At 35.1% G+C, this 14,154-nt stretch overlaps 1 protein-coding gene across 2 annotated transcripts in view; it reads right to left on the reverse strand.

Moving 5' to 3' along the window:
• Positions 1-14,154, reverse strand: part of SCRN3 (secernin 3) — a 34,549-nt gene continuing 20,395 nt past the window's right edge. For both annotated transcript variants that reach the window (XM_027128005.1, XM_027128011.1), the window contains 3 exons: positions 5,387-5,549; positions 3,717-3,891; positions 1-320 (listed from right to left, as the gene is read on the reverse strand). In XM_027128005.1, coding sequence (XP_026983806.1) covers positions 150-320; positions 3,717-3,891; positions 5,387-5,549 — 509 coding nt within the window. In that variant the 3' untranslated portion in view covers positions 1-149. The remainder of the gene's footprint in view (positions 321-3,716; positions 3,892-5,386; positions 5,550-14,154) is intronic.

Consider the following 14,154-nt stretch of genomic DNA (forward strand, 5'->3'; position numbering starts at 1 on the left):
TTTCATCAAGGCTACATGTAGTTTTAATAGCCAAGCTATCACCTGAATGCTATTAAAGAAAAATCATATCTGCTCAAACTTAATTTATATTATTTACCAAGGTAACAGATTCTAATTTTGAGGAAGATTGCTGACCATTTATGCGATCACTAAGAACTAATATTTGGCTTATAAATTCTAATTTCATCTTTTGTACACTGAGGAAAAAGATTAACAATTTTATCCACATCAAGATGCTTGTTTTGAAGGATTGATTCCATCTCTTTGAATAGTTCCTTCTCCAGTTTGCTCATGTTGTCCAACATTGTTTTGGCTTTTTCCTGAACAATTAAAAGATAAAAATAAATAAATACACAGATACACATGTGTGTATGAGCACACATGCACACACACGAGTCTAACAAAATTCCAAACCACCTCTACAGACAAGGTTTCTTCATTCTGGTTTCAACTTCTGGTTCGGTTCCCCTTCTCCTATTCTTTAGATAAAGAAAGAATGAAATTCTTTGGGAAAAATCATTGTTCTAGATTCAGTTAATCTATTAACCACAAACTATAGTTATTTTTAGTAGAAAATACAATAACAATTATGTAGTATTAGTCTATAAGCAAGAAACTTAAAAGACAAATAACAGGTCAATTGAAAATTTGATATTAATTGTGGATGGGGAAGGTTGCTGAAAACTGAAGCTGAAATATTTTCATGAACTTGGATCTTCTACATTTAAAACCAGCATTATCAGATTAAACAAAGGAAATAGAACAGTGACGTTCAAGGGAAAGAGCAACTAAAAGAAAAGTCATTTTCTCTATGATTCCTCCTTGTATCAACAAGGGGGGGAAAGGTCATGATTCTTATAGAAAGGAGCAATTTTTAAGTTATTAATGAATTACCATCATCAGTTAGAGGGTAGGTACTGACAGAAAAAGTGTATAAGAAGAGAGTTACTAGAAAGTGAGCATAATTTTTAAAATTTGAACCATAATGGGGCAGAACTCCACAAAACAAGGATTCTTAACTTTGACCTATACTTCAGTATGAAATTGTATGCAATTTTTTCTGAAGAAACACTGCACTTCATATCAGTGCAAAAAATATATTTTATCAATAAATGGTATTAGAATAATTGGTCATCTCTTTGGAAAACGAAGTTAGAACCCTACTTCATAACACCCATAAAAATAAATTCCAGATAAAGAACTAATTTTTTTTCAAATATGCATATATGTATTTGAAAGAAAATACAGAAGTTATATTTATTTTGAGGTGAGGCAGCCCTTTTGAAGCATGAAATCAAGATGCCTTAAAGGAAAAGACTACCAAATGCAACTGATTAAATTTTAAACTTGTCTGACAAAAGAAGTTAAATAAACAAACTGAGATTAAAAATTTGCTACACAACAAAGTTATTCACATATTTTTGCCTCTTTGAGTCAAAAGACAAAAACAACCAAGAATCAATTGAAAAACAGACTAAGGAAAATAATAGGCAAGTCATTTAAGAGGAAACACAAAGGCCAATAAACATATGAAATTTTCAACCTCATTAGTAATCAAGAAATGTTAACTAAACTACCAGTAGGACTGACTCTCCCTAAAACATAAAAGTAGTTATTTACAGAGCCAGGACTAGAACCCAGGTCTTTGACACTTCTTCCCTCAAATCCCACTGTCTTTCCACTACTTCATGTTGTCAATCAACATTTAATACCTATTAAATACAGCCTAAAATAGTAACTGCTTTTAAATTTTATTTCATTATTACTTAGAAAAATGTCAATCAGCAATTTAATTTAGTTTAACGGGCATTTAGTAATAAGTCTACAAAACCCACCTCCCAGAAGCAGTATTTAAGGGGAAAAGGGAGCTAACAACTCTTGAGAACTATCATGAGCAATGAGAGCAGTGCAGAGGCTGCTCAGAAAGGAGGGGAAATCCCTCCAGAGCAGACATTCATGAAACATATCACTGAAGAACTTGAGCAAAGGCAAGAAGAACCAGGGGCTCATCATTTTTCACAGCACTGTGCTGAGTCTGGAGGATGGGCCAAGCCCATGGAGGGAATGACACTTCTGGCCCGGTGCACTGGGCCCTAGTCAGTGCACTTAATAGGCTCCTAGAACAAAACACTTGCCTCTCACTCCATGCCACTAGGCTACAAAAAGGTGTTTACACTGTAGGTCAGAAGTAAAACAAACTGGTCTCAGAAAAAAGCAGTAGTGTCAAGAATCTATAGCAAATAGAGGATCTGTACAGAGCTCTCTGCTTTAAGCATAAGCACGGGGGTGGGCCGGGGGGGTGCGAGAGAGAAAAGCATGGCAACTATGTAAACATACTACAGAAAAAGGAAATAAGTAAATAATTGCCGGGGAGGAAAATTCATCTAATTCATTTAATGTAGAAAGAATGTAAATGTATATACCTTCACAAAGTAAAAGTTATTATAGGCAATAAAAATCAGAAGCGAAGCTGGTAGAAGCAGGTGAGAAAAGGTATAAGATGACCAATCTTTTCCTTCATTGCAAGGAATGAGTTGAGAGTTCTGAGAAAGGCCTTTAGGTAGCCCTTCCATTTCCTTCTAATCTATTTTTTTAATCTCTGGGGCAGAGACAGAAGAGGGCAGGAAGGCTGAAGAGGTATGAACATTATAAAATTATTTGTCTACCCATCAATCTATCTGTCCCCCCAAATTATATATCTACTTGTTTCTGGAGATGAGATTGTGGGTGATGTGTTTAATCTTTTATTATGCTTACATTTAAAAATAATATGCATTTATCTTTTATTAAAACTTCAACTCATTATAATAATTATTATTTTAAGTCTATGGGGTGTCAAGTCACTTTCAATTAAAATTAATCTGAGGGTATATGATTAAGAACATTATTTTAGAGACCAGGTTAACTCCCCTCTAGAAGTTTTGTAATTTTTGGTGTGAGATACACTAAAAAAGCTACTTAAACTCTCCAAGTCTCAGATTTCTTATCAGTAAAATGGAAACGATAATAGTACCTACCTGGGACTTCCCTGGTGGCACAGTGTTTAAGAATCTGCCTGCCAATGCCGGGGACACGAGTTCGAGCCCTGGTCCAGAAAGATCCCACATGCCACGGAGCAACTAAGCCCGTGCACCACAACTACTGAGCCTGCCCTCTAGAGCCCGGGAGCTGCAACTACTGAGCCCACGTGCCACGTCTACTGAAGCCCACATGCCTAGAGCCCGTGCTCCACAACAAGAGAACCCACTGAAATGAGAAGCCCACGCACTGCAACGAAGAGTAGCCCCCGCTCACCACAACTAGAGAAAGCCCGCACGCAGCAATGAAGAACCAGCGCAGCCAAAAATAAATAAATAAAATAAATAAATTTATTAAAAAAAAAATAGTACCTACCTGATAAAGTGGTTGTGAAGATTAAATGAAATATCCCATGTAACAGTACCATGGTGCTTGGTGTATAAGTGTTCAATAAATGTTAGCTATTGTTATTATGTTTAATATACTAAATTTCTCTAAATTCGCAATATATTCTTAACCATTTTTTTAACCAAAGTTCAAAAATAGTATAGCTCTATTATAGTCTAAGCATCTAAACTATTTTTAAACCTATTTTTATATAAAGGAAAGAAAGCTGAAATTTCAAAGTTCAAAATATGGATTGAATCTTATTTTAAGTTATTCTTAATGGTAAAACAGAGAATATAATCTAATCATACCTCCTTATTATCTAGTATTTCCAAGGCCTGTTGATGTTTTTGGTAGAGTAGATGTCTTCTGTCAGGCTTAATGTTAAACTGTGGCTTCTTTTTAACTGAATCTTCAAATGTGGGTGAACTGGTGTCCAATAGTTGTGAAATATTTGGTATAAATATGAAAGGCTTAAAAACAGATCTAGAAGAAAAAGTATTAAGTTTGGTATCTGGGGATATAAAAATATTCGGCCGAAAAAAAAATATTCAGCATTATTCTAAATCTTCTAAGATTCCCTTTAATTTCTACTAATTTATAACATACTAATTGTTCCTGTCATACTACTTATACCCATGCCTGTCTTCCCTGGTACACTGGGATCTCCTTTTGGGGCAAGGGATCATACTTTATTTAGCCTTATATTCCCATGAACCTAACAAAGGGCCTGGCATATAAACAGTGTCAAGTAAAATTATAGTTCATCATTTTCTACTGCAAATTCCACAGTTGGAGGGTAAGAACAGTCCTCAATGTAACAGATTGAGCATTAGGATTTGGGATGAAAATAAGCAGCAGTATTAATAAGGGATTCACAAGTTTTATTCCTTTTTCTGGAAGATATCTTTAATAATATGAAAGATTATAATACTAAGAGGTAGTGAATATAAGATCACTTCTAAATGTAATGTGCATTAAGTTTTATGAGACACCAATGATTTAAATCAAGGTAGTCTGTATATATCCTACTTAAGATATAACTTGAACTATTGATATTTTGTTTTACATGTATGTATTTTCTAGATCATTTAACCTTTTTACTCTTACTCATCATCTAATATTTAATACTGAAATCTGCATTAGAAAACCAATCTACTTTTTTTTTTTTTTTTTCTTTTTGGTACGCGGGCCTCTCACTGTTGTGGCCTCTCCCCGTTGCGGAGCACAGGCTCCGGACGCGCAGGCTCAGCAGCCGTGGCTCACAGGCCCAGCCGCTCCGCGGCATGTGGGATCTTCCCAGACGGGGGCACGAACCCCCGTCCCCTGCATCGGCAGGCGGACTCTCAACCACTGCGCCATCAGGGAAGCCCCAATCTACTTGTTTTTCTTGACAATTTTAAATATAGTTAGGGAAAGAGGGAGTAGGGATAACTGCGTACCAGAAACTATAAACATTTTCGTCCCATATGAATGAGAATAGTTATGGCAATGATACACATAGGAAAATGGCAGACTAAAACCTGAATAGAAAATGCATTCAAAAGACTTCTCTGGTGGCGCAGTGGTTAAGAATCCGCCTGCCAATGCAGGATACAGGGGTTCAAGCCCTCGTCTGGAAAGATCTCACATGCCACGGAGCAACTAATCCCGCGTTCTAGAGCCAGCACTACTGAGCCCATGTGCTGCAACTACTGAAGCCTAGAGCCCAAGCTCCGCAACAAGAGAAGCCACCGCAACGAGAAGCCCGCGCACCGCAATGAAGAGTAACCCCCGCTCACCGCAACCAGAGAAAGCCTACGTGCAGCAATGAAGACCCAACGCAGCCAATAATTAATTAATTAAAAAAAAAAGAAAATGCATTCAAAAATTATTGTGGTATTTGTGCAACAAAAATTTAGCCTGACAAAATCATCACCAAACTAATGACTCTACCCTACCCCTGACCCCCTGCCTGGTTTATAGTATTTTGTGACTTTACCTCTCAGGATCAGGAGTCCCTGTAAGGAAGTGGATGCAAGGAACGTTGGAGTCTTGAGGTAAAATAGAAACCATGCTTGCAGTGGTCAGGAATTCTCCCTCCATATTAATTCCACTTGGTTTATCTCGGAGAATTTCCATCATTGTTTCAAAGGTTATGTTTCCTAGGGAAATGAATTTTAAGACGATCAAATACATATGCATTTGCAGGTTGGCATCCTGCAATTATGAACTGCTTTCTCTATTGATAATACATAATATGAGACACTGGTCTAGGTATAAATTAAGTAAGACTGACTATAAGCAAATCTTGTACCGTAACTGTTAGACTCACTGCACTGTCCCAAGGAAGATTTTTTTCTAATATAAAATATACAAAATCTCAAAACATTATAACAGGTTAAATCTGTTATTTCCTAAGAAGACGAAATCAATAATGCAAAATACACTCAATCTCACTGCCCTTCCAAAAATTTTTAAGAGGTATGTAGTTAACAACTAATGACAATAATAACCATTATCTGAGTCTATCCATTCTGGGAACCAAATATTAAGAGAATATTGTGCTTAGTTTCCAATATTATACTAGATGTTCTTTACAAAATAACAAATTATTTTTCCTGTAATATAATTGCTATGCCTGACATTAATACTCTTGTATGAAAGTGTGAACTGTAACCTGAGTGGGAATGAAGGAGGCAAAAGACATTATTGGCTAATGGAATTTGTATGTACATAGTTCCACTGGACTACTTTAAAAATTTAAATGTCCATCATGTGTAATGAAAATAAATGGCATTATATTCTGTTTTCTGCTTTCATAGGTAAAGTTTGATATTTTAAGGAGATTTTTTTGAGAAAAATAGAAGAAAATCTATCTCTTTAGCAAACACAACATGTCCATGGTTACAGAGAACCTCAGAATCCCATATTTGGAAGGCATTTCCACCAAAAAATTTTAAAAGCCAATCATGCCCTCAGACAGCTCTGTTTCTTTCTATATATATCCATAGTCAAAGATGTGATTTAGGATCTATCTCATGACAAGATGAATAATCTTACCCTTCCACAATGCAGTCCTCCAAAAGTAGCCAAAATATCTTCTTCTCACATGATGATAATTCTCGTCTCCAAAATTTATGACTCAATTCTCCCTGAATCACATTAGGACTCCTTCAAATTAAAACTTACTAAGATTAACTTAAATAAACTTTTCCTCTCCATCTGTCTTTTGTCTTTATTGGTCCTATCTTTTGTTTATCTTGATCCTATCTCTGCCATCAGATTATAAATTCCTGATCTTTTGTCTGTATTGGTCATATCTCTGCCATTAGATTACAAATTCTCTCAAGACAAGAATGGGATTTTCTCTGTTTAGTTCTCATTCACTCAACAAACATTTATTGAACACCTATTAAATGCCAGGCACTGTCCTAGGCAATGTATAGATAGATAGACACAGACAGGCAGAAAGACAGATATTGATAGATTTAGACATGGATATACAGCTCTGTGAATATAAAGAAATGAAAGTCCCCTGATCCAATTTCAATTAAGGTAACCACAGTTAACAATTCAAAAAGGATTTCTCCTGGGACGTCCCTGCTAAGACTCCACGCTCCCAATGCAGGGGGCCCAGGTTCGATCCCTGGTCGGGCAACTAGATCCCACATGCATGCCACAACTAAGAGTCCACATGCTGCAACTAAAAACAAAAGATCCCGCATGCCACAACTAGGACCCGCTGCAGCCTAAATAAATAAATAAATAATAAATAAATAATTTTTTTTAAAAAAAAGATTTCTCCTGAAGAGTTTCAGAACAGGTCTGAAAATTTTTCTTTGAATAAATGCAAGAAATTCTCATTATCAGAAGAAAATTGGTACCAGAAAATAGCCACTTAACGCAACATATTTAAAATAAGAATCAAAACTTCATGGTATGTAGTGGAGGAAAAGGACTGACTGGATCTTTAAAATGAAATTAAAATACAAAAATAAGTTTACATAAGCTTATAGTTAACAAAATTTAGGTTAAAATTTTAATATGCTAATTCTTAGAACAAAGAATGAAACAAGTGTAATTTTTACGACAAAATGGTAAGAGAATTCGACTTTGATTATTGCAGAATGATCATACAGATAATGATTGCAAAAATATATGAGGACTTCATCAAGTTTCTCAAGTCCCTCTCTTAATTCTTTCTTTTTTACTGTATAATAATTTTATTTTTTTCCTTTTTAAAAATTTTTTTGGAGTATAGTTGATTTACAATGTTGTGTTAGTTTCAGGTGTACAGCAAAGTGAATCAGTTATACATATACATATCAGTTTCAGGTGTACAGCAAAGTGAATCAGTTATACATATACATATACTTTTTTTTTTTTTTTTAGATTCTTTTCCCATGTAAGCCATTACAGAGTATTGAGTCGAGATCCCTGTGCTATACAGCAGGTTGTTATTGGTTATCTATTCTTAATTATTTAACATTCAAATCATTTTCTTTTGAAGCACTTTGTTGTGTTACTGCTCTCAGTTTTTCTTCAGTTGTCAATAGGTCTAATTCTCTGTTCATTTTTTATTTGCCAATGGCTTTGTATGTGACCTAATCAGTATCTAATGTTAATTTCATGGGCTTCTGGAAATCTTGCATCTTTTGTAAGACTTTCAGTTTGTATTTTATTTGTATTGTGTTACTAATCATTAAGAGACATCAACAAAAATATTGACGCAAAGAAGAGGAAGGATAGTGTTAAATTGGGAAAGATATTTGAATGAGGACTAATTTTATAAATAGATGGTTCATCAGTGATTATCTTTATGTTTAAGACTACCTTTGCTTCCTTATGCAACCCCTGTAACTTTGGGGCATCAGACTGAAAATTCAGATAAAATGGACATCCCTCCTACCATCCATCACAACTTGCTGCAATCTTTGCTTCATTAACCAGCTGATATATGACTAAAATGAGGTCATTTTTTTAAAGTATCTACATCTCCCCAATTTTCTTATATGACCTCCTAATTTTTCATACTTGTACAAAGTTTATATTCCCCAAAGTATAATTCGACAAGAAAATTAAAATAGGATCACTAACATATAATTACTTACCTGAAAAACCAAAGAGAATAGATTTTAAAACTATGAAAAAAAATAGACTATCAATGAGGTGTCCCATTAAATAAGTAAAAACACTCAACAGCTTTCTTATAGATCAAAACCAACCAATTAACAAACATAATAGAAAAATATTCCATTCATATTACCAGTAAAAACATATTAAATATCCAGAAAAAAACTTAAAAGTCAAGTGGAAATCAGTAATCTAAGCTTCCACCTTAACAAACTAGAAAAAGAAGAGCAAAATAAGCTCAAGGCAAGCAGAAGGAAGAAATAATACAGATAAAAGCAGAAATCAATGAAATTGAAAGCAGAAAACAGAAAAGTCAATGAAACAAAAAGTGGTTCTTTGAAAAGATCAATAAAATTGACAAACCTCTAGCTAGACTGACAGAAAAAGAGAAAACACAAATTACAAAATTACCAATATCAGAAATGAAACAGGGGTATCATGACAGACCCTGCAGACATTAAAAGCATGATAAAGGAATACTATGAACAACTCTATACCCATAAATTAACAACTTAGAAGAAATAGACCAATTATTTGAAAAGCACATATTACCAAAACTCACTCAATATGAAATAATTTGACTAGCCCTATATCTCTTAAAGAAATTGACTTTAAAACTTCCAGAAATCTCCAGGCCCAGATGTTTCACTGGAGAATTCTACCAAACATTTGAGGAAGAATTAACTCCAAATCTACACAACCTCTTCCAGAAAATAAAAAAGGAAGGAACACGTCCTGACTCATTTAATGGGGCAGATATTACCCTTATACCAAAACCAAACAAAGACAGTACAAACAAACCAACACAGACCAATATCTCTCTCATGAATACAGATGCAAAAACCCTCAAAAAATATTAGCAAAGAGAACCCAACAATATATAAAAAGAATTATATACCATGGCCAAGCTGGGTTTATTCCCAGGATACAAGGCTTGTTCAATATTAGAAAATCAATGTAATCTATCATATCAACAGGCTAAAGAAAAAAAGAGAATTGTATCAACTGACACAGAAAACGCGTATGACAAACCTCAGTATCTATTCATGATAAAAACTCTCAGCAAACAAGGAATAGTGGAAAACTACCTTAACTTGATTAAGTTGACAAAGTACATCTACAAAAAGCTACAGCTAATACTATACTTAATGGTAAATGACTAAATGCTTTCCCCCTAAGACTGGGAACAAGGCAAGGGTGTCTGCTCTCACCATTCTTATTCAGTATAACACTTGAAGTCCTAGCCAGCACGATAAGGCAAGGAAAGGAAATAAAAAGCGTACAGATTGGAAAGGAAGAACTAAACTGTCCCTATTTGCAGGTGGCATGATAGTCTATACATAAAAATCCCAAGGAGTCTAACCAAAAAAAAAAACCCCAAAAAACAAACCTCCTAGAACCAGTAAATTCATTTAGCAAAGTCACAGAATACAAGATCAACATACAAAAAAGTAATTAAAACAATCTGAAATTTTGAAAAGAAGTTCTTATTAAGAAACAATTTGTTTAGGCTCTATAGAAGAGAACTAGAGACACTGTTTTCTCATTTAGGTTGAAACTGCAAATTCTGTAGGTCCAACTTCACTTATAGAATCTATTCTAAAGAAGTAATTTTGAAATGCAGACAAACTTAATAAATAAGATGTTCACATGATTTACAGTGGTAAAAGGGAAACAACCAAATAGTGAACAATACCATTTGTGTCCTCCCCTCCACCAGTTACTATGTTCCAGAAGGTCACAGACTGTATCACGTCTGCCACTATGTGGCCCCATGCCTAGCACAGAGCAAGTGTTTATAAAAGATTTCTTTAACAACAAAAAATGTCAATATGGAAAACCTAGACAAATAAAATTACAAAAGTCTACTTAGAACAGAAAAGAAAAATTCAATAAATGGACAACCATAGGCAATATTATTAGATGTGAATTCTCCCCTAAAATAATCTATAGTTTTAATTCAAATCCAATCAAACCTCAAAAAGATTCTTTAGGGAGAAGCTGGAAAAATGATTGTAAAATTAACCTTGAAAAATGAACAGTCAAGGATTGTCAGGAAAATTCTGAAAAAGCAGAATAATGAGGAAGTATTTGTCTTACCACATTAAAAAAAAAACCCTGTAAATTCATTCATATCGTCCTTTGGCTCATAAAGCAAGTATTGAGCACTTATTATGTATACTTACACGGTTCTAAATGAAACTGGACAAATACAGTAATCTAATTTACACTTGGGTTTACTTAGGAATTTAATATTTGATAAAGTTGGTTGGCATTTCAAATCAACAGAAAAGATAATTCATTTAAAATGTGGTGTTGAGATCACTGGGTAATCATTTGAGAAGTGAGGAAAAAAACAGTAATCCTAATTCATATTTTATTTTAGTATAATTTCAGAAGAATTATAAATTTTAAAAATAAAACTATAAATATAAGATGTAGATAACCATTTCTGGTACAGTGAAATGGCCATTCTAAAAGCATGACATCAATGCTAGAAACCATATAAGAGCAATTCCACATGGGACAGAATCAACCATTTTATTATTACTTTTCTATTTATGCCAGCTATTGTTTTTCCCTTTTTATCCTTTCTTGCCCTCTTTTGAATTTAACAAGTATTTATTATTCTATTTCTCCCCTGTTAGCTTATTACTTATATATTCTTTTATTATTTTATTAGTTTCTCTTGACTTACTACAGTCTGCCTTAAATTAGTTCTTCACCACTTAGTTAACGCAAGGACCTTGTAACACTTTAACTCCAATTATTGCCTCCTGTTTTTAGTGCTATTCTCATACATTAATTCTGCTGTGTTCATCTGGGTCCTCTGAGAAGCAGATGCCACAACATGAGATTAAATGTACAAGGATTTTATGAGGGAAAATGCCTATGAGAGAAAATGGGGAGGAAGTTGGACTGTGACAGAAGTCCGAGCCTGGCTTTACTAGAGAGGGAAGAAAGGTTGGGTGAAAGTGACCTAGACTGCAACGCCACCTAAGGAAAGCTTTGCAAGGCCCTTAGGGAGTCTTTGACCCAGAGTCGGCCATCAGAGTAGTCCAATGACCCCAGGAATGGGCCTACCTTAGTCTCCCTGCTGCTTTCAGTCATTGGCCAGGAGCAGCCTGTGGGAAGCGCAGCCTTGGTACTACATGAATTCAATGCACAACAGAATTTGAGCACTGCAGCTATGGCCATTGGTCATAAAATTATTATTATTTTAAACACACAATATTCATTTAGTTTCATGCACGTATTTACTGCTTCTGTTGCTCTTCATTCACTCCTGCTTACCTTGCCTCTATCAAAGATCATTTTTCCTGCCTGAAGAATGGCCCTTAGTATTCCTTTTAATGCCAGTTGGCTAGTGACAAATTTTCTCAATTTTATTTCAACTTTACTTTTGGAGGATATTTTCAGTGGGTATAGAATTCTAAATTGGTAGTTATTATCTTTCTCCATCACTTTACAGATGTCATTTTATAGTCTTCCAGATTCTTTCTCTTTTGAAAAGTTATCTGTCAGTCTTATAGTTGTTCCTTTGAAGATAATATATATTTTCTCTCTGACTGCATTTAAGATTTTCTGTTTATTTTCCCCCTTTAGCAATCTCACTACGATGTGCCCAGGTGTGGTTTCCTTTTATTTATTCTTGGGATTTGCAGAGCTTCTTGAAGCTGTGGCTTGATGACTTTTATTAGTTTGGAAAAATTCTTGGCCAGTATCTCTTCAAATCTTGCTTTTGCCCCTCCATATTCTCTCTCTCCTTTCCTGCTGGGACTCCAACTACATATATATGAGACCTTTTCAGTGAGTCCTATAAGGCTCTCACACTCTTGTCGATATTTTCCAAACTCTTACCTCTGTTTCAATCAGGAAACTTTCTACTGATCTTCCAGTTCACTAATTTTTTTCTTCTGCTATGTCTAATCTGTTGTTAAACTAATCTATTGAATTCTTTTTTTTTTTTTGCAGTACGCGGGCCTCTCACTGTTGTGGCCTCTCCCGTTGCGGAGCACAGGCTCCGGACGCGCAGGCTCAGCAGCCATGGCTCACAGGCCTAGTCGCTCTGCGGCATGTGGGATCTTCCCGGACCGGGGCACGAACCCACGTCCCCTGCATTGGCAGGCAGACTCTCAACCACTGTGCCACCAGGGAAGCCCCTAATCTATTGAATTCTTCATTTCAGTTATTAGAAATTTACAGTTCTATTATTTCCATTTGGTTCTCTTTTATAGATTTCAGTTCTCTGATGAAATTCTCCATCTTTTTGTCTAATTTTCTTGAACATATAAAACATATTACTTTTAAAGTCTATATCTGATAAAACTAATTTGGGGATAACCAGTGGGTCAGTTTCTACTGTCTGCTTTCTCTTGATTTTCAATCACTTGGTCCTATTTCTTGGCATGTCTGATAATTTTTTATTGAATGTTGGACACTATAGATTAAAATCTGTAGAGGCACTGCATGATATTTTCCTCCACAGAGTATTTAATTTTCTTCTGGCAAACAGATGGAATATAGGTAGATTACCTATTGATCCAGCTGAGACTGGTCTATTCTGTTTGTTCTTATTCCTAAAGTGTAGCCTTTCTGGGGTTTTAACTGAAAGCCTGGGGTATTTCCCAGGCCCCTTCTTCTTGGTTGTTCATCAAATCCAATTTTTGTCCCTAAGGCCTTGTGAGACTGCCAAAATCTCTACTTAACGTTTTAAGCTCTTGGTAACTACTCATCCTACAGAGCCTCATCCTACATATGCACGGCTTAGAAGTCAGCAACTGCTTTAAGGAGAAATTGTGACATAGAAGGTCAGACTCTTCTCAGAGTGCACATAGTCTTTTCCCAATCTCCTGGATCTAGGCCCCTCATATCCTAAGTGTTTTGGGTGTTCACCATGCCTTCAAACAGTGGGTTTTATTTTCCCAGCTTTTAGTTATTCTTGGGGAGAGGTTAGTCTCGTACTAGCTACTCCCTGTTAACCAGAAGCAAATGTCCAGCTTTGTGCTTTTAACCACTCCAATTTTATGCCTCCCATTTATTAAATACATCAGTCTCTTTTTACCCTCAAGTAGTATCAATTTCTGAATAACAGTAATGAATGTGGTAGACCCATATTGTAACAAGTACAGTTTAAAAAAATAACACAAAACATATAGTTCCTGTCAGCGGATAAGATATTTTCAGACACTTTGTATGGAAATGTTTAATTACTTCATTAAAATTAGTTCTAAAGAAACAAATAACTCTCATTTAACATAGTTGGTTGACCACAGGTATGTTTTTCCTCTCTCCCCAAACCCTACTACAATGACAGCAAAGGAATAAAAAATGAAATTACTCACAAAGACAAAGAAAGCATGAAGAGCAAGAATTTCCCCCCATCCCCATGATATATGGGAATAATTAAAAGAACAAAAGCTTACATCAAGTCTGCACCCAAATTGTGATTTTTGTGACATTTCAAATTAAAATAAAATTGATTTCCATATAAAACAGTCTAATGTTCCACCCTCAGTTAATCACGCAAACTTCCGTTTTATGTTAATAGCAAATTTTCACTTTCTACATAATATACCTGTGACTTCAAATTCAAGAAAAATAATGTATAGATAACTTGTTACAGGAGCAATA

Source organism: Aethalodelphis obliquidens, unplaced genomic scaffold (assembly GCF_003676395.1).
Source record: "Aethalodelphis obliquidens isolate GAN/ISIS:26980383/991018 unplaced genomic scaffold, ASM367639v1 scaffold2, whole genome shotgun sequence".
Taxonomy (NCBI): domain Eukaryota; kingdom Metazoa; phylum Chordata; class Mammalia; order Artiodactyla; family Delphinidae; genus Aethalodelphis; species Aethalodelphis obliquidens.